Source organism: Lynx canadensis, chromosome A1 (genome assembly GCF_007474595.2).
Source record: "Lynx canadensis isolate LIC74 chromosome A1, mLynCan4.pri.v2, whole genome shotgun sequence".
Classification (NCBI taxonomy): Eukaryota; Metazoa; Chordata; class Mammalia; order Carnivora; family Felidae; genus Lynx; species Lynx canadensis.
This window is the reverse complement of record NC_044303.2, coordinates 21,980,124-22,006,193: the sequence shown is the minus strand read 5'-3', so window position 1 is coordinate 22,006,193 and position 26,070 is coordinate 21,980,124. Positions and strand designations below refer to the sequence as shown.

General features: G+C 38.2%; 1 protein-coding gene across 2 annotated transcripts in view; it reads left to right on the top strand.

Moving 5' to 3' along the window:
- The window catches only part of CDADC1 (cytidine and dCMP deaminase domain containing 1), a 49,558-nt gene that overhangs the window by 3,523 nt on the left and 19,965 nt on the right, over window positions 1-26,070 (top strand). For both annotated transcript variants that reach the window (XR_003967734.1, XM_030310349.1), the window contains exons 3-5: window positions 4,037-4,111; window positions 16,677-16,854; window positions 23,503-24,072. Coding sequence is in view for 1 of the 2 variants with exons in the window: in XM_030310349.1 (XP_030166209.1) it covers window positions 4,037-4,111; window positions 16,677-16,854; window positions 23,503-24,072 (823 nt within the window). In the remaining variant the exon portion in view is untranslated. The remainder of the gene's footprint in view (window positions 1-4,036; window positions 4,112-16,676; window positions 16,855-23,502; window positions 24,073-26,070) is intronic.

Below are 26,070 nucleotides of genomic sequence, written 5' to 3'. Positions count from 1 at the left end.
TTTGTCGTCTGTATATTTTTTTTGGTGAGGTGTCTGTTAAGGTCTTTGGCTCATATTTTAGTCTGGTTGTTTTCTTATTGTTAAGTTTTAAGAGTTCTTTGTTATTTTGGATAAGTGTCTTATATCAGATGTGTCTTTTGCAAATATTTTCTCCCAGTCTGTGGTTTCTCTTCTCATTCTCTTGACATGTCTTTCATAGAGGAGAAGTTTTTCCTTTTAATAAAGTCCAGTTTATCACTGATTTCTTTCATGGAGCATGCCTTTGTGCATCCAAAACGTCATCGCCATACCCAATGTCATCTAGGTTTTCTCCTATGTTATTTATTGGAGTTTTATAGTTTTGTGTTTTACATTTGGGTCTATGATCCATTTTGAGTTGATTTTTGTGAGGGTATAAAGTCTGTATGTATACCGGTATTTACTCTTCCTGATAAGATGGTATCTCTTGGAGTAGTTTTCTCTTCCAATTCCTATGTGAAATATTAACATTATTAAAACTGTTACGCATTGTTACTCCCTATTTCTTTTTCTTTTTTTTTTTTTTTTAATTTTTTAAATGTTCATTTATTTTTGAGAGAGAGAGAGAGACCGAGCACAAATGGGGGGGGGGGAGGCAGAGAGAGAGAGAGAGAGGGAGACACAGAACCTGAAGCAGGCTCCAGGCTCTGAGCTGTCAGCACAGAGCCCGACGTGGGGCTCAAACTCACCAACCGTGACATCATGACCTGAGCCGAAGTCGGATGCTTAATAGACTGAGCCACCCAAGTGCCCCACTCCCTATTTCTTAATCACTCCCTCAACCCTCAGCCTGGCTCCACATATTATTAATGGCTTTGATTTCTCATTTCATTCTGGATCTGGAGCCAGCCTTTTTCACTTAACATAGGAAAATGCTTATGCTGTAATACTATTATAAACATTGAAACAGCAACTTAGTCTAATAGTTTAAGAATAGCTAGTGGTTTTGTAGTTAGCCTAGCTGGGTTCACATCTGAGCTCCATTTCTTACTAGTTGTGTAATCTTGAGTAAGTAACTTTACCTCTCTCAACTTCCTCATCTGTAAAGTAGGATGTAGCTGGTACATACCATATGGGGCTTTTATGAAAAGTGGTTGAATTAGTATTTATAAAGCTCTTAGATAGTGACTGGCACATACCATGTGCCATATGTGTTTGCCATTATCTTTTTAATGGTTGCATAACAATCCACTGTATTGATGTACCGTGTGTATTCCCTTAGTACTGGACATTTAGATTGTCATTTATTTTTACCAGCTTCAGTATATTTTAACTTACAACCCCTTCTTTTTTTTCTTTTAAATTTTTTAAAGGTATTTGGTTGTTTTTTTTTTTTAATATTTGTTTATTTTTGAGAAAGAGACAGAGTGCAAACAGGGGAGGGGCAGAGAGAGAGGGAGACACAGAATCTGAAGCAGGCTCCAGGCTCTGAGCTGTCAGCACAGAGCCCAGCGTGGGGCTTGAACTCATGGATGGACCGTGAGATCATGACCTGAGCTGAAGTCGGATGCTTAAGTGACTGAGCCACCCAGGTGCCCCTTCTTTAAATTTTTTTAATGTTTATTTAATTTTTTGAGAGAGAGACAGAGCACATGTGGGGGAGGGGCAGAGAGAGAGGGAGACACAGAATCCAAAACAGGCGGCAGGCTCTGAGCTGTCAGCACAGAGCCCGACATGGGGCTTGAACCCACGAACTATGAGATCATGACCTGAGCTGAAGTCAGATGCTTAACCAACTGAGCCACCCAGGTGCCCTAACTTACAACCACTTCTAAATACGACTATATCTGAGATTTTCTGTGTTGCCAAACATTTACACTGTATGGATGTTCCTTGAGGATTGTTTAGCCAAGTATACATTTTTACATTTTATGCCTTAAGACCTAAGAAGTTTTAAGAATCCAGCCCAAAACTAGATAAATGAGTGGGAGAGAAACTACTTGTTTATGAGACTTCTTGGGAAAAGCACATTTTTTTAAATGTTTTTATTTATTTTTGAGACAGAGAGAGACAGAGCATGAACAGGGGAGGGGCAGAGAGAGAGGGAGACACAGAATCTGAAGCAGGCTCCAGGCTCTGAGCTGTCAAGGGAAAAGCACATTTAATTAAAACTTTTAGACTAGAAATCAGCACTATTGAAAATGGCTGCTGTTTTAAAATAATAATTTCTCCTATTGGTTTGGCTTTTCATTTTAGTTAAGTTAAACATACCTAATTTCCTGAATATTACTTTAGTATAAGAATTAGAGTAACTGCATTATTGCTTCATTTTTCTCTACACATCATATATTATCCCTGTCTTCCAACTCTTCCCATTGTGTACTCACTGTACTTTTCCAGAACAGTAGCAGATAGCATCATGGTTTAGACGGTGGATTTAGGGCTCAGATCCTGGCTCTCCCATTTATTAGCTGTGTGACCTTGGTCAAATTATTTAATCTCTCTCAGCCACAATTTCCTCATCTGTAAAATTGGAACAATATAGGAGCAACTCTGTAAAGTTGTGAGGATTAAAAGAGATAATTTAGAGCTTGCCACTTGGGAAACACTCACTGTTAGGTATTGTTATTATTATCGTTCATGTAATCACCATCACCACTGCTACCATCCACACCCCCACCATTTCACTACCAACATCATCACTTTCTCCACTTCCTGTTCTGCTGGAATAGAAACCTTATTCCCAGGATGTGGCTCTTCTTATAAACTTCTTAGAGGTTATTCCTTTTCTAGCATCCAGCCTTTGTTTTTTAAGACTAAGAGGTTAACATTCACCAAGTTTGCCATTCGCACTTTCAAACTTTCTCTAATTTATTACGTATCCCACCTATTTCGGGGCTCACAGAATTCTGCTGTATCACTCTGTCTTAATTATCTACTCACTTCATAGTCACTTTCCTGTGTCATAAGCTCTGTAAGGGCTACATCCTAAGCAGCTAGGTCTGTGGCTAGCACAGAGCAAGGATTCAATAAATATTTGTTGAATTAATAAATGAAGGAGTTTGGTCCCTGGCTCAAAACTTTCTACTTCAAGTTTTACTTGTGGACATCCTTATGTTAGTGTCCTATTGCTTCTATAACAAATTACCACAAAGTTGGTGGCTTAACACACATAGTTATCTTACAGTTGTGGAAGTCAGAATCCTGAAATGGGCCTCACTAGGCTAAAATCAAAGTGTCAGCAGGGCTGTTTTCCTTCTGGAGGCTCTGGGAAGAATCCCTTTCCTTGCCTTTTCCAGCTTCTAGAGGCTGCCCACATGTCTTGGACCATGAACCTCTTCCTCCGTCTTTAAAGCCAGCACTGGCAGGCTGAGTCTTTCTCATGGTGCGTCACACTGGCACTAACTCTCTTTGCTTCTCTCTTTCACTTGTAAGGATGCTTGTAACTACATTGGGCCCACCAGATGATCCTGCATCTCAAGGTCAGATGATTAGCAGCCTTAATTCCAGCTACAGTCTTGCCATGGTCATGTAATGGAGTCACAGTCTCCAGAGATTGGGACAGGCACGTCTTTGGGGGACCATTATTCTGCCTACCACAATCCATATCTAATACCTTTACTGTGTAGTTTCTTATCTTCCCAATTCCAATTAGTTTATTTCTTCTTCTTTTTTGTTTTTTTTGTTTTGTTTTTTTGGCATCCTTGGGTGGCCATGAACCAGTTAATTTACTTCTATTGCCCTTTAGTCCTTCTTAGCCATGGCCACACTCTGGACTATTCCTCAAAACTGTCCCAACTCTGAAATCTTAAACTACAGAATTTTATTTTCTGACCATAACTTTCAATACTTCTGTATTTTAGAAAAGTATGTAGGGGCCTGATTGTAAAGGCCTTACTTACTAGATTAAGTAGTCTGAACTTGAACCGGAACAGTGTGTGAAGTCAGTGCAGACTTTCATCAGGAAAAAAAGTGAATGATCCGAAGCCAAGAAAAACAACCTTCAAATAAGAAATACTGAGTTAATTCTGTGTTTTGTGTACTAATCTTTTTTCTCCCTTAATCTGCTTTTAATTAGGAAAAGGAAGAGGGAAAGCATGGACCCTTAGGAGATAATGAGGAGGTGGCCAGAATATCTACTGATAAAAAACAGGTGAATTTTTATGATTTGTTAAAAAGACATGTGTTTGTAATAACAAAGCAAAAAGAATGGTGTAAAGTAGAATAGAAGTCCCTCTTATACTCAGGTTTCCCATTCCCACTTCCAAGGCAGGTTCTTATATATACCCTTCTAAAAGTTTTCTGTGCATTTACAAGACTATACATGTCTCTCCTGTAAATAACAAAACCAAACAAACACAAATAATTATAGGTTATTCTATAATATGCTCCTACATCTTTCTTTTTTATTTTAATCTTCACACTTAACTCTTGATACATTTCCATATTAGTTTATATAAATGTATTGAGAAACATTCTTATCTGGTTCTCTCGTACTCCAACACATCTTGCTGGTTTAAAGAACACAAGGCCTCTTACACAACGCAAGGCCCTAATTACTATTGACTTAGACCATTGCTCAGAGTTGTGTTTGCAGCAAGCAACCTTGAGGGTTGAGGTAATGTCTCCCTCTGGGACAGAGAGGAGATTTGCTTGCTGTCTGTGATAAAACAACAGAATCCTAGGGTTGGTGTTCTTTTCCTATCACACAACCCATCTGGGTTTCCTGTCCAGAAATCCATCTGGGCCCATCTGCATGGCCCCTATGGGACTTGTGGGCAAGGGAACCATCACAGACACTGTGCTCATTCTGCTTGTGTGCTGTGAATGACCCAGGAGTTTTCATGTCTTCTGCCAGCATCCATGAAAAGCAGCAGGCTGATATACTAGCTCATAAGAAGGGTAAAATGAAAGCCCAGAGCTGGTAAGATGAACTTTGTTCTTTTTAATATTGCATAGTATTTCCTTCTTTTTTTTTTTTTTTTTTTTTTTTTTAATTTTTTTTTCAACGTTTATTTATTTTTGGGACAGAGAGAGACAGAGCATGAACGGGGGAGGGGCAGAGAGAGAGGGAGACACAGAATCGGAAACAGGCTCCAGGCTCTGAGCCATCAGCCCAGAGCCCGACGCGGGGCTCGAACTCACGGACCGCGAGATCGTGACCTGGCTGAAGTCGGACGCTTAACCGACTGCGCCACCCAGGCGCCCCATAGTATTTCCTTCTTATTTTAATCTTCTGAGTTTTCCAAAGAGATTTTAATTTATTGGGTGTCTAGAAGAGACAAAACACGTATATTTTGGGAAAAGTTACCTTGATGACTCTAATATACATTCCTGGAGATTTCCTGATTAGTTTTGAGAGTGAGTCTCTAAAGTGACTTGACTGTTCCTGTCCAACAAGAATATAGAAATAATTTGTCTTTGAATATTTAGATACTTTTAATTATAAGAAAGACAAAGGTAAAAAAAAAAAAAAGTGACTCACCATTTAATATACTAGATTGTTTACCAAAACAGACTGTCCTCTTTTGCTTATGTTTTTTTTAAGTGTTTTTTTGTTTGTTTGTTTTTGTTTTGTTTTGTTTTGTTGAGAGAGAGAGAGCTCACAGGGGAGGGAGGGGTGGAGAGAGAGGGAGACAGAGGATCCGAAGTGGGCTCTGCGCCGGATGGGGGGTTTGAACTCCTGAGATCATGACCTGCGTTGAAGTCAGACACTTAACCGACTGAGCCAGCCAGGTGTTCCTCTTTCGCTTATGTTTCATGTAAAAACTCTGTGACTAAAATTACGTAGATGACTTGCCAAGACGTCAGTGAAGTGAAGCAGTTCAGATCCGGAACAGTGATCCCCTGAAAAGATTTAGTCCTCTGGGAGTTACAGGAAATGGAAGTGCAAAATGAAATGCAGCTTAGGCTTTTATTTGCTTTGTTTTAAGTTTGGATTGGAAAAGCCTTTGTCTCAAACTTGATATTTTGGCCTTAGCTGGAAACAAAATGAAAAATAAAAGAGATTTTCTGAGGTGAAAACTCGACTCTAGACAAAAAGAGTGATAAACTTAGCCTAAAAGATTATTGTAATAATAAATTGATGAGTACACTTCCAACTTATTACTATACTTTTTTTTTTTTTTTTTTAAGTCTTTTTTGGTCAGGGTGTCTGGCTTTATTTCTGCCTGCTTAACTAAGAAAATCTAAATCTAAAATCATCTAATGGCAACCATTTCCATTTGTCACAGTTGGTTCAGTATAATAAAATGAGCTCTAGCATCCTGAGATCTTTTGATAAGGGCTTAGCAGTTCTTTTCCGAAGTTAAACTCACTGGAAGTATTCAGAAGCAGATACTAACATATACTTTGTATTTAGAGGACATAAAACTATTAAGAAATTTGGGGATGGGAAGGGGAAAGAGCTCATAAATTCAAGATAAATGTAAAACTTATTTTAAAAGCCAATATAGATCTTTCATGTTTTAGATATATTTTTGGAAATATATTTTGTAAAAGAAAGAGTTTTGTATTCCTTTTAAGTGTCCTTACAGTTTAGGAAATGGTCGTTTAGCCCAGAAAGGGAATTCTATAAAACTTTCTCTATTCTTTCCTTTTTAGGCATTTCACAGAATATCATTCTCCATAGTTGCAGACATTTATACTCATAGCTGAACCTGAAACTTGACTGTTAATATAGCTTTGTTCTAAGATGTTTAAAGTAATTTCAAATGTGTCCTGTTGGGGATAACTGTAGAGTAAAATCCCTTTGAAAGGAAGTAGGGAATAATGAGTACCCTATTCTCAGTCTAAATTCCCCTCATGTTGTAACAATCTGTCCCAAAGCCAACATTCAGGTTAACATTCTATACCTCAGAGACCTTTCCTGTGAAAATGGCATAAAACTATTTTGTGCCTTACATTGAACTGTTTTTTAACTTAGTCTGTTTTATCTGATATTATCATTGTTACACCAGCTTTTTTGATTAGTATCAGTGTAAATTAGGACACTTTAGCTTTAATTTCATACCTCTTTAGAATCCCAGCCCATCCCCAGCCTCCAGGGCTTAAAAGCAGAGTCAGCTTTTAAGCTATGGGTAGGATACTGCTGAGGTAGCTCAGGCTTCCGGCTCTGGCTCTGGCTTTGAGTTCTCTCTTCCTTTGTAACACCTCAGGGTGAGTCTTTCTTCCTTTTGAACTTGACTGTACACTTAAAACCTTTTTTTTTTATTGTAAATAATCTATATATTTGTAGGAGGTGGGACCTAACCACATTAGTCTAGACTGCCATAGTGCTAAAAATGGGTAGAGCCAGTTTTTAGAAAGAAGTTGAGAATTCTCTTTATTTAGTCAGTATTTTAACTGACTTAACTTTTAACAGTTAAGATGACCTCTGCTTTGGTTCTGCCTTTTACCACCTGTGGATTTTTTAGAAAGTCACATAATTTCTCTGGGCTTCACTTATCCATGTATAGAATCATAGGGTTTTCTGAATTTTTCCTTATTACCATGTAGAAGCTTAGTACTAAGTAGTTATGGACTAGGTGGTATAAGAAGCAAGCAAATTGACTTGGCTCTTGCCCTTTACTAGGTTAAAGTGTATTCATTTTTCAGTAGGACAAATTAATGATAGTTAAATCCTTCATTGTTTGGTTAAGAAAGCCTAGATTTAGAAAATTTCTGGTATAAAGCTAACATTCAGAAAAGTTTTTGGACCTAATGAGAAATGTGCTTTTGTTCAAACTGTGTCCAGATAAAGAACTAAACAAAACTTTCAGTTTATTAATCAAGTATACTATATGATATGATTATTACATATGTTAAAAACCAAAACTCAACTGAGAAAATGTAAAGGTCTAGTTGTTTTATTCAATGATTCATGAATTGGGCAGCATGTCATATAATAGAGAGGAGCTCTGCAAAGCTGTAAAAATAGGAGACTTCTACAGGCAGAAGGGGCGAGAAAAGGAAGTTGCTAGCAAAAAGTGGAATGTTTCAGCCAAGGTCACATTCTTTTGGGGGACTACAGGAGTCTACCAGGTGGATTTCCTCACTAACTGACCAGGAAATTCCAGTCTGGTGAAAATGCAATTGGGTTAGGCATTAGGTGACAGTCTGGTGATGTGGACTTGGCACAAGTGACTCCCATTTGGGGCCTGTTGTCTCTTGCTCGACTCCACCTGAGAGATGTGATCAAAACTTAAGGCATTAGCGCCACCCCTAGCTATTGCTCTGAAATTCTTGCAGTTTTGCTGATCCTTTGTGTGGTATTCACACCATGGGTTCTGTTTTTGTTTTTGGTGGGGTTTTTTGCTGAATCTTTGTGGTATTCACAGATCATGACTTTGGGTTCACATTTTTAAAGTCAGTTATTGTCTTCATTTCTTTTCTGATATTCTGGTCTGAAGGAGATGATTTGTTTGGTGGTTAGCAGCTGTGAGCACACATTGAAAGCTGTATTTGAGAGAATACAGTGTGCCAGAGAGACTACTATGATTATAGACAGGGTAATCCCCCAAATCTGGAGTGTTTTTGGAGCTGTGGTTCCCCAGCACCCAAATCAACCAAAATTAAATAAGTTAAAGGAGTGTTGAGGGAGATACTTTCTTTTCTTTTTTAATTAAAAAATTTTTTTTCAAGTTTATTTTTTTACCTTGAAAGAGAAAGAAAGAGAGAGCAGGGGAGAGGCAAAGAGACAGAGAAGAGAGAGAATCCCAAGCAGGTTCCATGCTGTCAGCACAGAGCCCATTGCAGGGCTTGAACTCACAAACCATGAGATCATGACCCGAGCCAAAATCAAGAGTCAGACGCTTAAACAGATTGACCCACCCAGGCACCCTGCAAGGATACACTTTCTTAAGCCAAGTGGCTTGTTCATTGGTTTTATGCAGCTGAGTTTCAACTTCCTCAGAAGTGTTAAGTGCCATAAGTAGTGTTGTTCACAGCACAGATACCTCCTTGTTCAGCCAAAAGATAATTAAGGGCAATCCTGTTTCCAAGAATGACTTTAGTCAGAAGGTCTAAGGATTTTTTTGGTAGCTATTTTTTTTTTAGCAACAAATTCTGTAATTCTTTAAAGAGTTAAGGAGATTCCTTATCACAGCCTCATTTGTACTCACTCCTAACCAGGGAAGTGGATCTGCCAAAGGGAGCTAATTTTGACTCACATGTGCTTCCTGGTAATTCCCATTTGAGTCTGAAAGGTTTGAACCTGAAAGGTGAGCCATGGAGGCCAATGCAATTTAAGGGTATGTAGAGTGTACAGGCAGCATCAGGGCAAGTCCACAGTCATTTGGAAGTTGGACTAACCCCTTTGTAATGGCCTGAGATATCTTTCAAGGCCCAAGCAAGGCAAAACGTGGACAAAAGAATCATAAAGACCTCATCTGTAAGAATTAGGTAAAAGGAGAATCAGACGGGAGGAGGAATAAAAAGAAATGTTTTGGATCTGATGTCTTGGGAGAAGGCAGTATACCTCAATGTTGGCTCCTTCTCTTCCTAGTGAATTTGATTTTGATGTCTTCAGCTTTGCACAGGACCATATGTCAGGTGCAGCCTTCTTCAGCTGTGACATATGTACCCAGGGGTCAAGTCCCTGATGTTTGGTTGCCATCTGGAGAGTGAGGAGGACCTAGTATAATCTCTTCTAAGGAGATTCAAGGGCAGTCTTTGTTCTTAGTAATTCCAAATCAGAAGCATGGGAGAAAATTGGGAATGTTATTTTGGAGAGTCATAGCCGGATATTTGAGGTAACTAGAATCGGGATCTAATCCAGTTTACAGGTATAGAACAAAACCTCAAAGACTAAAGGATTAGAATCTAATACAGACAAAGGTGCAAACGTACTTTTTCTCTCTACTATTACTCCCATATTTTAAAAGATAATTACAGTAAAATTAATTTGTTTTCATTAAACATGGCCTTATTTACATAAGTACAGCAAAAATAGTGATTGACCATATAAGCTCTTTTTTCGTACGGCTTTGCAGAAACTTCTCATAAGGAATCTCAGATTGAGCTCTTAAAAACCTCTGAGGCCACGAAACTAAGCCAAGGACTTGCCATCAGATTTTATCTACAGTATCTATAGTTGGGGTGAATTTCTCTTTCCTCAGGTCACCCAAAATATCCTGAAGTTCCCAGGCCTGCCAAGAAGTAACCTTCCTTACTTACCTGTTAAGACAGCTGGGAACTCTTTAAGCAAGGTACCAGGCTGGTCTTTCCAAGTAGTTCCTTAAAGCTGTCTGGTCATATTTGAGTCTATATTCAGTCTATACTGTCTAATCTTTCCGATTGTGTTATAAGGAGACCAGAAGACCAGATTCTCATTGAATTTATGCAAATAACTGACTAAATTGCCATGGAAAGAATACTTAAGTTTCCAAATTCTGGAGGGGTCAGATAAGGAGAAAAATGTTTCATCTTTGTATACAATGGTATACTATATCAAATTGCTTTAAGTCATACATAACTTAAAAGAAAGGTTTCCTTAAATTTGGAAAAACAGGACTAGCAATGCTTTAAACAAAAAGTCGTAAAAAATTATAATTCTCCTTGTCAGTTCATTCAGTCCTATGTATTAACTACTTGTTCTGCTGGATTCCAGTTTTTCCATTAGTTCAAGAAATTTTTACCCAGTTCATTTTTATTTTATTTTTAACATCTTTTAAAAATTTTTAACGTTTATTTATTTTTGAGAGACAGAGAGAGACAGGGGAGGGGCAAAGGGAGAGGGAGACACAGAATCCAAAGCAGGCTCCAGGCTCTGAGCTGTCAGCACAGAACACGACGTGGGGCTCAAACCCACAAATCATGAGATCATGACCTGAGCTGAGGTCAGATGCTTAGCTGACTGAGCCACCCAGGCGCCCCTACCCAGTTCAGTTTTATGATCTTAAAGCTATCAGAAACCTATGCTTGTCAAAGTGCTTTCCATGAGTCTCCTTGAAGATGAAGCTTTTCCAGGAACACTTTTGCAAAAGCATCTGAGTAAAACAATAACTAATGTAAATGACAGAAGACTTAAAAATGCCTCCTTGTTAATGATCTGATGAGAGCTCATTACAGGGTTGTTGCAAAGAAATTTGGTTATTTCCGTGACCTACAACATTTTAAGATAAAACTGGAATTATGACTGATAAATTATACCAGGACATATCAGATGCTAGGAATTTTATACGGTTTGGGGAACACTTGTAACATATACCTGCACAAATACGTTAAAAAGGCTTCGTGTTACTTCTCATTTGACAGTGCTTCCCATGAAATTCAGCATATGATGTAAGCCTAATTATCCTAGTTAGTTTAACATCTCTCTCTTTCTCTTTTTTTTTTTAAATAAGGAGAAAGAACAATTCTTTTGTGATTTTCCAGGGACTTTCTGGAAAATCCCAGAGTTAATTCTAGGCCAAAAAAGACTTCATTTAGAATTTTATTTTTTTATTTTTATTTTATTTTATTTTATTTTATTTTATTTTAGGGGGGAGTTTGTCACAAATATCAAAAGGTTTTAAAACACTTAGTCAAATCGGATCATAAGTCACTGTGAAACAACTCTTATTTACCTACTTTAACCACCGTGATAATTAAAGACTTCGAAGGTAAATACAGAAGTTAAATAGTTGTAAAAAAATTAGCTCTTTTAATAGCAAAGAATCAACTTTTTTTAATTAATCAAAGACCTGGTAGAGACAACCAAAACATGGGAGATTATTTTTTATTTATTTATTAAAAAAAAAAATTTTTTTTTTTGACGTTTATTTATTTTTGAGACAGAGACAGAGCATGAATGGGGGAAGGGCAGAGAGAGAGGGAGACACAGAATCGGAAGCAGGCTCCAGGCTCTGAGCTGTCAGCCCAGAGCCCGACGTGAGGCTCGAACTCACGGACTGTGAGATCTTGACCTGAGCTGAAGTCGGACGCTTAACCAACTGAGCCCCCCCGGCGCCCCGAGATTATTTTGATAAGACACAAAATCTTTGTTTTATGGGCAGATTACATAAAAGGTAAAGAAAAACTTTTTACCATCTCTCATCAAGAGACCAATAGTCCAAGAAAACTTTATCCTTTTTACAAAAAGAAAACCAAATTTTAATTTTGTACCAGTTTACTTTTGATATTAAAATATATTCATTTAAAAAAAAAACTTGGGGTGCTTGGGTGGTTCAGTGCGTTGAGTGTCTAACTCTTTTTTTTTTTTTAATTTTTTTTAACGTTTATTTATTTTTGAGACAGAGAGAGACAGCATGAACGGGGGAGGGTCAGAGAGAGGGAGACACAGAATCTAAAACAGGCTCCAGGCTCTGAGCTGTCAGCACAGAGCCCGACGGGGGGCTCGAACTCATGGACTGCAGATCATGACCTGAGCCGAAGTCGGCCGCTCAACCGACTGAGCCACCCAGGCGCCCCGAGCGTCCAACTCTTAATCTCAGCTCAGATCTTGATCTCAGGGTTGTGAGTTCAAGCCCTTGGGCTCCGTGCTAGACATGAAGCCTACTTAAAAGAAATTTTTAAATTAAAAAATTAAAAAAAAAAAACTTCATTAAACTTGTTCTAATCTTAGCCAGCTTGATCACACACAATATTCCTTTCCAAAGACTCCTTTTCTACAAATATTCTATAACCTTTTTGGTATCCCTTCAGATTTTGTTCTCCGTCTTTCCTCTTTCCCATTCTGAAATAACTAGTCTCACTATAGGACAAAATTACTTGCTTTCCCTCAACAAAAAATGCATGTCCATTCCTCATGCCTTCTTTTACTGAAAACACACATCCTACTTTCCTTTGCACATGGAGATTTTTTTATTATTATTTCTAGTAGTTTTAATTAAATATATTAGAATTTTTAAACCCTTAAAGACCTTAATTTCTAATAAAAATAAAGAAGTAAACAATTGTGAACTATCTTTTACATTAACATTCTGTGGCTTGGCAAATTTATAAGTACTTTTCATAATTTCTAAAAACGTAGACCTTCTCATAGTAAATTTTTCAGTGTGACACAAAACGTGTTTACTAACAACCCCCCCCAAATCTGTAGTTCCTCTATAAAAGGAAACTAAAAAGTAGATAAACCTATGTCTAGTAATGAATGTTCCAGTGTTTTATGTTATTTGGAAATAATCTAGATATTCAATGACTATCCATCGTTTAATTTAACTTAGCAAAACTTCAAGGTTTCAGGTTACCGAAAAGACTTGGGGAAACTATTTAAAAAGTTTACCCAAAAACTTTCATCTCACTTACATCTATTTAGTTCACTTCTTTTGAGCAATTATTTTTGGATTGCTTAGGAAAATTTCATCATTCCAAGTTATTTTTCTACCTGACAGATTTTGTAACAGAGATGACATGAAATTATTTGACTAGTATAAGGAGGCTGAATGAAGTTGTATGACTGCTTTATATTCAGTGTTGAGAACTCTAAAGACATGTCTATGTTAATTAAACCAACAAGCTTAAATAAGCCTTAATACTGAATGTTTTCCCAGATCATATGAACCTGAAAAGCATTTGTGTTTAGTTTCGATTATATTTTGGAGAATTTTGTGAATAATCGATATAAATGTTTAATTTTCTTTAAGCCAGTTAAATAGAGCTCTTTTACAAATTAATTTTGTCAATACTATCCAGAGGTAGAAAATACCACACATCTACAATACATATACATAGATGTACTTAAATATATAGACCAATGCAAACAGAGACCTTATAGCTTTCATTTTAAGATTGTAGCCATGAGACAGGTATGGTAATGCAAAACTCATTAGCTTATAAAAGAACAGTTTGAATAAGTTAAATTTACCTATTCAGATGGCTGAATCTTTTTCTGTAATATTTGGGGAGATGACATTGAAGATTTGTATTTGACCTTGACAAGCAATTTTATGAAAGCTGTCAACTAGATTTTGGGCAAGGGACCTTCTGTGGCAGTTTGTATTGATAAAAAGCCTCCCTCCACCCCGCTTTTTTTCTTCAGTCTTAGGAAGTGGGGATGGTTTAGATCAGAGTTCCTGGGGAAAACCCGGTAAAACATGTACATGTCAAAGACACAGGGAAAGAACGTAAGTTCCTCCAAAACTACTTACAAGCTTTTGAGATAAATGCAGGAGATTTGGGGACTGGTAAAAAGGGTAGGTGGACTTTGAATTGATTTTAGAGCTGCATTTCTGGTTTTGCAAAGAGCTGTAAGATAAGAACAGGTGCTTTTAATTTCTCAAGGAATTGGATTGTAACTTAAATGATATCACAGGTTGGTCCACCCATCCAACCACATTATTTTCAATATGCTTTTTATATCAGGGAAAATATTTCCAACGAAGGTGGAATTCAAAAGATTTCTATGTTCTGGATTTCGAGTTGTTTGTAATGTTTTAGTAAACCTTTCCACAAAAGCTTGGGAAGGTTTTTTTTCTTTTCGTCTGTATTCATAGTTTGTATTTTAGCTTAGAGGAGAATACCTAAGAAAAACTCCTGTCAAGCATTGAATACCAGCTTTTAATCTGTCCAACTTCCGACCACAGGACTAGCTACTTAAAAACATCCTTTTAAATACCTTGTCAATTTTTAGCTGAGACAAACAGTAAATATTCCTAGCAGTTTTAAATAACTCCTTGGACTCCAGGAGCATCCCCAAAGAGGGTGCAAAAGATCTTATTTTCTCATACTGGTTACTGTGGACAGAGATCCAGGAGAACAGACTCTGGTAAGAGTTCTCACACCGAGGCAGCTTCTGCCAGTTTTTCCTAGGATACATCTGCAGGCTCCTAGTGGAGTGTGAAGTAGGGTGTAGCTTTGGTATCTTCCAAAATTTGGCAAGGTTTTCCAGTAATTTTGACTTCACTTTCCCTTGGCTGTTTAAGGGAATAAGGTAGCAATTTACCTGACACTCCCTCAGAGTCGTGTCACCTCTCCTTCAAGCGTAGAGACAAGGGTATGTGTAAGCCACCAAGTTGGTGGACTTTTGTTTATGGTCCTGCAGTCTTCTCCGAGTGGAAAGATGACTCAGGATTACTGAAGTGAGTACTCAAATAACGGAGGATAGAGGGGAACGGCAGGAGTTACCTCAGTCTTACAGTCTTATTTTATGTACCTTTTGTGTTTTTAATTTTTCATGAGCCTTTTGCAACAAATCTTTCAATGAAGGTATTTTGGATTTTTGAAGCCTTTTGAAGGCTTCTGCATGCAGGTTAAAACAGGTGCTTACCATCCTGTTGGTTTGATTTAGGAACTCTTACTTTTTGAATGATCTTAACTAATTTGACCATTCCTCATAATGTCCATTGTGTTCTAGGTTGTAATTTACCCGAGGGCTTATAGCAGTTTGCTAGGACCCTACCCAAAAATGGAGTTGAACCCATATTTCCTGTGCAGCCATAGCTAGTGGTAAATGGGGTACAACCCACATTTCTGTCTGGCCATATTTTGGGGCCCCCAAACTGATGGTTACCAAGCCAACTTCTTAAGGACACAAAATAAGCTTAGTAAGATTTTGTCATTTTGTAAATGTTTATAGCTTCCAGGATTATAGTTTTTAGACTTAAAATAAGCAAGTGTGCCAGAAGGTGGTATGCTTTGGAATTTAAGGATCCCTTTCTCTCTTTTTCTTTTTTAAGCTAAGTGGGTTTCTCAGAGGCAGATTAATGCCTAAGAGGACATGCTGCTGGGTTGGGGATTGTGTGGTGTTTTACACTGTGCCTAGTTGCACAAAAATTTGCTGAGGTTAGTGGGCGACCTAGTGTTAACGTAACAACTGTCTTATCCTACCACAGGGATCTTAGAGTTAGGTGGTCAGCTAATAGCTTTTAAGTGCTGAACCATGTCTACCAACTTTGCAGCTTTTGGTCTCCAGGATTCCAATCAGCAATAGAGTTTATCGACACAAAATGAGACAGACATTTTCACCTTAATGCACCAGCAGGAACCAAAAGGTGTTCCTCCAACCTGGCCAAGAGCCAGTCCAGTACACACCATGGCCAAATCTCAACCAATGGGGACCATAGCCTGGGATTCCACACAACAGGAAGCTATAGATTGAACCAGGAGTTCCCAGTGTGGACTCTGGGGGCTAATCAAGGGCTGGGATTTCCAGTCAAATGGGGAATTTTGGACTGGAAAGCTGATCTGATTAGGAGCTCAGTGCCAAGAGAGCAGAGCTCAGAACCAAGAGGAACTTACTGTGTGGCCCTTAGAAATGGCAAGAAGGACAGAGAACTCAAAGGGCTCGAGGGTATCACGTTTGTGTTTCTTATTGTCCCCGAAGCCATTGGAAGTTTTCCTTTGGATCCAAATGCTCCCACCAAATCTGTTAAAAAAAAAAAAAAAATTCAACTGCGTAAATTTAAAGATCTACTTGCTTTATTCAATGATTCATGAATTGGGCAGCATCCCATCTAGTAAGTAGAGAGGAAATCTGCAGAGCTGTGAAAATGGAAGACTTCTACAAGCAGAAGGGGTGGGGAAAAAGAAGCTACTAGCAAAAAAAGTGGATTGTTTCAGTCAAGGTCACCTTTCTTTGGGGGACTGAGGGAGTCTACCAGGTGGATTTTCTCACTAGCTGACCAGGAAATTCAAGTCTGACCGGTTATTGTATTACTGGGAGAGGATGAAACTGCAATTAGGTATTAAGCCTCAGTCTGATGACATGGGGTTAGCACAAGTGACTCCATTTGGAGCCTGTTGTCTCTTTTTTAACAGATGTTAAAACTAATACATTATTATTTTTTATCTTAATGTAGGTGAAGAGAACTGGCCTTGTGGTGGTGAAAAACACGAAAATTGTTGGTCTCCATTGTTCTAGTGAAGATTTACATGCTGGGAAAATTGCTCTTATAAAACATGGGTCAAGGCTGAAAAACTGTGATCTTTATTTTTCCAGAAAACCATGTTCTGCTTGTTTGAAAATGATTGTAAATGGTAAGTGTAGATAAGGCTTGGTTGGGGATTAATAGTATTTATCTAAGAATAATCAAGATAAATTCCTTTCACACCACTGAGATAATTTAGAACTATAAATACATATCAGAATACAGTTGGTACACTGTAAACAGTGTCAGAAAACATGAATCTGGTCTCTGCCCTGTTACTACCTAATTAGATGATTCTTCATGTGTTAGTAAACTAATGCTAGCTGCTATAACAAACACCAAAATTTCAGTGGCTTAATATACTAGACCTTTATCACCCATGTAATAGTCCAACATAGGTGCTGCTGAACAACAGGCAGCTTTTCTCCGTGTGGCTGATTCACGGGTGTTGGCATCTTCTGTCACATTGCTACTGTTGTCTTCTAGAGCCTTGAGTCCTCTGCATCCAGAGGCCGACTGAGACAGCATAGAGAAGGCATGCCTTCCCCCCAAAAACGCTGGCCCTTCTGTTCACATCCACTGTGGGCTCTGTAGTTCCTGGCTGAACGGCTGTCTCCCAATGATTGTTCTGTACTTCAGAAGGAGAAGCACAGATGATTAATGTTTAACTATCTCTGCTACATCAGACCACTCACTAAAGCTCTTTATGCTTATGATTCTATTTTTTTTAAGTTTATTTATTTATTTTGAGAGAGAGAGAGAGAGCGAGAGTGCATGCACACAAGCAGGGGAGGGACTGAGAGAGGAAGAAAGAGAATCCCAAGCAGGCTCTGTGCTCAGCATGGAGCTCGACGCATGCCTCAATCCCATGAACCATGAGATCATGACCTGAGCCAAAATAACCAACTGAGCCACCCAGGTGCCCCTTATGATTCTATTTTGTAGCCAGGTAAGTATGCAGAGCATTCTCCCATTTAAAAAATATTATATCTTTTACATATTTTAACTGAGAATATGAATTATATATTTGGTTTTCATCCCATTCCTGGCACAGAGCGACTAAAAGCCTTGGAATTTCTGGAGTAATGAGAGTGATAGAGGTGTCTTGTTATTCCTGACAAGCCCCCTTCAGACACACCTGACTTTGTTAGAGAAGTGGCTTTTGGGAAACTCCACTGATGGGGGCCTGGTTGCCAGGGGAGCTAACCAGGTGTCTAGAGCGTTGGAAATCTCAGCCTCACTCCTCAGACCTCTTCGGAAGGAAAGAGGGACTGGAGTTTGAGTTCAGTTACCAGTGTCAATAATTTAATCAGTTGTGCCTCTGTAATGAGGCCTCCTTAAAAACCCAAAAAGATGGGTTTGGAGAGCTTCTGGGGAGAAATAAAAGGGCTTACATAGTTATTAATCCTCTTCTTCAAGTTGCTGTTTGGGTTATTTGTGTTACAATTTAATGTAACACATCAAATACCAGATGAATGATAGAGGCTGTTAAGTGATACCTGAACTCAGAAGCAAAATAGTGATCCATGCAGGTTGGCATGTTATGAAAGGCTGGGGCTTAAGCTGGATCTTGATGGGTCAGATGTAGAGGAGGAAGAACACATTCCTGGTGAGGGGGACAGCACATGTGAGGTCATCGGTTTGTGAGAAGCAAGGTTTTGGGAGTCATGGTTTGAAATGGAGAATTATTATTGGTAAGAATAGTGGCAGATGGTTTAAAATGATAGGTTGGGACTTTAGTGGAGAACTTTGAAAAACTGTATGGCCTTTGGGCTTTGTCTTATAGAACAGAGTTCCTACACTTGTTTTGAGGGAGAGCTATTTTTATTTACATGAAAGTCTTAAGACTAAAGACCAGATCCATAGTAAAGGCAGTGCCCTTGAGCTACAGGTGGAAGCACTTCCAGAAGAAATGGTCACATGGCTAGAGCCTACTGGCCTGCAGCAAGTATTCAAGCAGGTAGAGCACAGATACCCCTGGATTCTATAGTCTTTTCCCTGCTGTTATGAGTAGAGAGATAGGTATGAGAATGGTGGGGACAGTTTTTCCGTTTTCTTTTTTTTTTACCAATTGATTGTGCAGATTGGATATTCATTTTACTTAGGTCACTTGTGTTAATTGACCTATAAACCCTATTATTAATAATATGGAGCCACCGAACCTTCTTGAGCAGGATATAACATGATTAAAATTTCTATTATTACTTTTGAATTTTTTATTACTGAATTGAAACAAGGAAAGATAGGAGGTTGAGAGCTCATTAGGCTGGGTGTAAACGTGGTATAAAATAGGTGGAGATGGTGGCATTGATATAGAAAGAAAAGAATGTGAAAAGAGCAAAATATGTGTTGACTGATCTCTCCTAGAGTCAAGGGAGAAAAATAAAACATAGTTGTGTTTTGTGCTAAGCTGACTATGCTGAAAGCACTCTTAATAGCCTCAGAGCTGTTAGAGAATCAGAATTAGAAGGAAAGAATTAGAAAGATAGGGGAGTGCAGGTAACTCACCACTGCTTCATGTCTTTGATTTAAGACGTTTGAACCTGGCAAAACAAATGAAGTGTGGAAAATCAGGAAGGACCTACCATGGAAATGCTTTCGTGTTAGTATTAAGCCCATATATAAATAAAATTGTGGTTATCGTAGGCTTATATATTTTATCTTGGGAAGGGTCATGGTTTAGCCCCATGCTATAATGGAGTTATTTTAATTACAAATACTATTAAGTCAGTTAAAGGAAACGTTTCTAAAGCATGGTGGTTCTCAAAATGTGGTTTTTGGATTCCTGATGGTCCACAAGATAAAATTGTTTTCATAATGATACTACATTTATACTAATAGTACCAAAACAATGGTGAGTAAAACTACTGTTGCCGTAGTATGAATCAAGCTGATAGTAGTCCTTGTACTCTTCAAGGCCACGAACTTGGAGTTAAAAAAGAGGGTTTCATGCGGTGCCTCAATGACTCAAATTGGTAAAGTGTCTGAATGAATTTCGGCTCAGGTCATGATCTCACAGTTGGTAAGATCGAGCCCTGCATCAGTCTCTGTGCTGACAGCATGGAGCCTGCTTGGGATTCTCTCTCTGCCCCTTCCCTGCTTGTTCATTCTCTCTCTCTTTCCCTCTCTCTCTCTCTCTCTCTCTCAAATAAGTAAATAAATAAACTTTAAAAAAAGAGTTTCATGTAAGAATGTGATGAAACAGTAAAAATTATTAATTTTATTAAATCCCAACCCTTGAGTACACATCTTAATATTCGGTGTGAAAAAAATAGGAGGTGGGCCTAAAGCACTTGCCCTACAAACCTGAGTATGAAGGTTGCCTGAAGGAAAACCACTTACTGGGTGCAGCTGTTTGAGTTATTGTATCCAAACTAACTGGAGTTTATGAGGCAGATCCTTGGTGGAGTTGTCACACAAAGGAAACTATTTGCAGCAAATAAGGGGCTATGGGCAAGCACTGAGAGCTGATATCAGCTGGACAGGGTCTTGGGCTTCTTATCTCTGTTAGGGAGTGCAGGGCCTTGTTTACTTTTGAAACAGCACTGTGAGTTTTTACCACTGAATTATTGTGACTGAAATGATTAGGCTATTTTGGTAGAGATTGTTAGTTTTTGCATTCCCTTTGTTCCCTTAAAATCATTTGCATTTTTTAAAAAATTGTTTAATGTTTGCTTATTTTTGAGAAAGACACAGAGAGAGAGAGAGAGAGTGCGAGTGGGGGAGAGGCAGAGAGAGAGGAAGACACAGAATCCCAAGCAGGCTCCATACTCTGAGCTGTCAGCACAGAATGCCACACGGGGCTTGAACTCACAAACCGTGAGATCGTGACCTGAGCTCGAGTCAGAGGCTTAATCTCTTAACCAACTGAGCCACCCAGGCACCCCTTAAATCCTTTTGCATTTCTTTGTAATTCTGACACTTCCTAGGAAGTTCTGCAAGAAGTGTGCTAGGGAGACTAGAGCTGGTAAGGCATAGATTGAGGAGCAGAGCTAGGGGCCTAAAATGACTTCTCTTTCTTTTTCTGGAAACCCCTAACTCTTTATGCTTATGTTATGAACTGAATTGTCCACTTTTTTTCATTGAACACTGTGAACTAACAAACTGTAATTCTTTACACTTGGCTGTTTGGCAGCATTCTCTCAAAACAACGGATAGTATTTGTTGCCAATAATAAAAGTTGAGTCTTCAAGGGTCACCTGGGTGGCTCAGTTGATTAAGCATCCAATTCTTGGTTTCGGCTCAAGTCATGATCTCACAGTTCATGCGTTTGAGCCCTGCTTAGGATTCTCCCTCTGTCTCTGTCCCTCCCCCACTCATGTGCATGCACTCTCTCAAAATAAATAAAACTTAAAAAAAAGTTGAGTCTTCAAGTGAAAATTAGAATTTTGAAAAACTCATATCCACCATCATGAGCAACATGTAGCTTCCCAACACTTAAAGACTCTTCTGATGTGATTCAGTGATGATAATATTAATGAATAGAATTTTTTTTTTAATATTGTAAAATCAGTAAACCAGTATTTCCAAATGACCAATGCATGATGCTACAAAGTCATGCATGAGCGAAAGTGCCATTCTAAGTGCACAATAAACCAATGGACTTTAGCATAATTGTACAAAAAGTTTGTTGTTATATTTCAGATTCCACATTGTAACTAACCTTTAAGAAATTATCCCTTGTCAAACTTTTATGTAGTATGAAAGAAGAATATTCACTTACCTGAAATGGCTGTTAAAATACTCCTTTTTCAACTACACATCTTTGTGAGGCTGGATATTTTTCATATACTTCAGTGAAAACCTATGACAACAGATTGAAAGCAGGAGCAGATTTGAGAACCCAGCTATCTTCTGTTAAGCTAAATAATAAATTTGTAAACATTTAAAACAATGCCATTCTTTTCAACTAGTATTTGTTGCTGTTTTGGGAAATACATGTTGTTTTTGTTTTTATTAAACTGTTGCTTATATTAATATATAGTAGGTTCTCCATTCCTTTAATGAATTAATAAATATTTTTTGAAATTTGTTTGAATTTTCTGATACAGTAAATATCAGTAGGTACAATCTACATAAACAAAGCTCTTTGGGGTTCTCATTAATTTTAAGAGTGTAACAGAGTTTGAAACAAACCAACAAATCTGAAAACCTCTGCTGTAGCATTTGCCACTGGTACATGAACATTTGTCCAAAGACTAGTCATCCTCTCTTCTCCTTAAGTCAGGATTACTAGAAGCAACCAGATGCTTAGATGAAAGATTGACTCTCACTACTGAGTAGGAAATGGATTATGAGAACTCCAACAGAGGGAAGGTGAAATGCAGCCACCGGAAACTTCTAATAGTAGCTCCGAGGCCTTCAGAATTGATTTATAACCCAAGCCACAGTAAGACTCAGGAGTAGCAGGGAGTAGATAGAAATGTACGCTTGTTCAACTAAGACTTTTTAGTTCATCTGTTACTTTGAATGTAGGACACCCTATGGGCCATCTGTCTTTTCGCTTCTGGGCACAATCGTAAAAAGTCTCCTAGCTGAAATTGCAGGAGATATTAGCAAATATCTTTGTAAACGACTAATTAATTAATGAACATTTGAATGCTTAATGCTGTACCCTGTATAAGGCATCTCATTGTTCCCTCTCAAATGCAAAATATTTTTTTCATCTGTTTGTAATCTAGTTTTGTTTTCTATTTTGTAAATTGTCCGATCATATCATTTTGCCTCTCTCGAGGCCTTATTGTTCTTGTCAATTCATATGTGCTGTTAATGAATTAAAATCTTCTCTGTATATTAAAGATTACTAACCTACTGTCACATTGATTGAAAATTCTAGTTTATTGTTTTGTTTTTAATTTTGTGGACTTAAAAAAATTAATATTGTTTCCCCATCCCCCCAACACACCCACGCACACACGCACGCACACACACTGTTGCCCTCACATTATTTTAGCCATTTAGATTTTTTCTATATTTTTACTGTTTTACACAGTGCTGCACTAAATATATGCATGCATGAATTTTTTCTGTTTCTGTTTAGAATAATTTTTTAGAGTAGCTTCCCAGAGGAAGAATTCAGAGCATAGGTACATTTTTCACATATGGATGAATTGTTTATTTCAAATACAAACTCTGGACAGTATCAGTTGTTGGCTCTGATATTTCTAAAAGCAGCCACTTGATTACTTGTAGGACTCTGGTATATAGTCCTGGCACTGGGCTTTGGGACCACACTTGGCAAAGCCAGTGATTCCACAAGTATCTTCCATGAGCTTTGTTAAGGATCACCTATCTTTTCCTATAAAGGGCTAGGTAGTAAATATTTTAGGCTTTGCAGGCCATATGGTGTCTGTACAGATATTCAACTCAGCTACTCCATTGTTGTGCAAAAGCAGCTAGAGACTATGTCAATGAATGGGTGAGTCTGTTTTCAAATAAAACTTTATTTATAGACACCGAATTTTAGTTTCATAAAATTTTCATGTGTCATAAAATACTATTCTTTTGACCTTCTGCAATTATTTAAAACTATAAAATCCATTCCTAAACCTGCCAGCTGTACAAAAACAGGCAATGGGACAGATTTAGCCGATGGGCTATAGTTTGCCAACCTTCGGCCTATGTTAAAATTGACTTCATAATGGACATTTATTATATTGGGACCTCTGGATCTACCACAGTGATATGGTGGATCTATCATGAAAACCCTTAACTTCGGCATGTGTCTGATAACTACCTTTCATATTTTGTATTTCAGCTGGAGTTAACCGAATTTCATACTGGCCTGCTGATCCAGAAGTAAGTTTGCTTACTGAGGCCTCTAGTTCTGAAGATGCGAAGTTAGATGCCAAAGCAGTGGAAAGATTGAAGTCAAACAGTCGGGCCCACGTGTGTGTCTTACTTCAGCCTTTGGTGTGTTATATGGTGCAGTTTGTAGAGGAGACCTCTTACAAATGTGACTTTATTCAAAAGATTGCAAAAACACTGCCGGATGCTAACGTTGACTTTTATTCTGAATGTAAACAAGAAAGAATAAAAGAATTTGAAATGTTATTTTTGGTTCCAAATGAAGACATGCATAAGCAAATACTGATGACTATAGGTTTGGAGAACCTCTGTGAAAATCCATACTTTAGCAATCTAAGGCAAAACATGAAAGACCTTATCCTCCTTTTGGCCACAGTAGCTTCCAGTGTGCCCAACTTTAAGCACTACGGATTTTATTGTGGTAATACCGAACAGATTAATGAAATTCACAATCAAAGTTTGCCACAAGAAATTGCAAGGCACTGCATGGTTCAGGCCAGGTTATTGGCATATCGAACTGGTGAGTTACATGCTTAGTGCATAAATTGGGGCTGATTGATTGGGTTGTATTTGTCTCAGAAGTAAAATGGTATTCATGTCATCCATGGTAGGGTTCATTTACTCTTTCTTAGTACTGAAGTTTTGCTGGTCATATGTGTAGAAGTTAGCGAGACCCTTGAGTAGACAACTCAGAGCAGTTTTAGGATTCCTTGCGGCCTTATATTCAGTGCTACATTTATAAATCAGGGCCAGATTATGTAGGACCTTCTTCTTCCTGCTTTTGTGTTCTCATTGTTCATTGAGCTCTCCACTAGAGATGGGACAAAAAGAGAAAGAGAACCAAAAATCATTCATTTTTAATTAACTCTTCAGTATTTTGTATGTATTTGGTATTTTTTTTAAATGTTTTTAATGTTTATTTATTATTGAGAGAGAGACAGAGCATGAGCGTGGGAGGGGCAGAGAGAGGGGGAAACACAGAATCCGAAGCAGGCTCCAGGCTCTGAGCTGTCAGCATAGGGTCCGACATGGGGCTCGAACTCACAAACTGCGAGATCATGACCTGAGCTGAAGTCGGACGTTTAACCGACTGAGCCACCCAGGCGCCCCAGTGTATTCGGTATTTAATAAAAACTTTGAAAATCTTTATAATAAAAAATGAATTCAAAATAACAGAATTAAAGTAAAGGAATATTGACAAATTCTTCCCATTGCTGGTATGTCTTCCCTCAGCAAGTTGAGAAATCAAACATTTTTAACTTTATTAAGTTGTGCATGAGTGTATATGTGAAAAAGGAAATTATTGAGAATTTTCTTTATTGTGATAAAAGATGGCATCTGTATTTTTTTTTTTAATTTTTTTTTTTTCCAACGTTTATTTTTATTTTTGGGACAGAGAGAGACAGAGCATGAACGGGGGAGGGGCAGAGAGAGAGGGAGACACAGAATCGGAAACAGGCTCCAGGCTCTGAGCCATCAGCCCAGAGCCCGACCGCGGGGCTCGAACTCACGGACCGCGAGATCGTGACCTGGCTGAAGTCGGACGCTTAACCGACTGCGCCACCCAGGCGCCCCATGTATTTCTAATTATAGAACAATGTTTTCACATCTTACCAAATGTAAGATTTTTCAAAGTAGAATCTTGATCACTTTTTTAAATGTGACTTTGAAATAAGGAGGAAAAATACAGGCAGGAGGAGCAGTAGAGTAAGATTTGGTGAATGGAGGATTTTTTTTAGCTTATCCCAAGAAAGAAGAAGAAAGAAAATCTTAAGAAAAGGTCCATACAAATACCACTGGCCTGCAGTATATTCTAAACAAAGACCACAATCAAAGTACTTTCAGTAGAATGGAGATCTTCAATGACCGCATTTCAGAATCACAATATTTTATTAAAAGTCCAAATGCTCAAATTCCAACCCAGACCTACTGAACAGAGCTTCCTAAGGGTGTGGCCTAGGCTTATGAATTTTTAAAGTTCTGCAAGGGATTCTGCCATTCAGCAGGGTTAATAATCACTCAACTCTTATTAAAGAATGTGGTTCTACAGGCACAAGCTATATGACTCCAAACAATTATGTAAAAGACTGATTTAATGTAATTATGTTGTATTGTGGGCTGCACGTTAGTCTCTTTGCCAAAAACAGCCTTGTAAATAATTTTTCTCTAAACCATACTGGAAGGGCAGAAACGTAAATGGGAACAGCTGTTACAGCTATAATTCACTAATTAATTCTCCTTTGCTAATTAGAATTCAGTTGATTCCAGGGTGAGCGTAAGCTGGGAGATCGGAATCTGCTGTTCTTTTAGTTGATTTCAGTACCTCTTCTCATAGGAGAACATCTCATCGTGCCATGTAGGATTCCAGTATGTAAAGGTGCAGTAATGCATAGATAGAAATTTGCATCTATGTTGTTTATAGGATACTCTATAAATGTATCTACTATTTCTGTGCAGAGTTTTGTACATGAAGTTGTGCTTCTGCTCTTGATGGGTAACTTAAAAGATTTTTACAGGT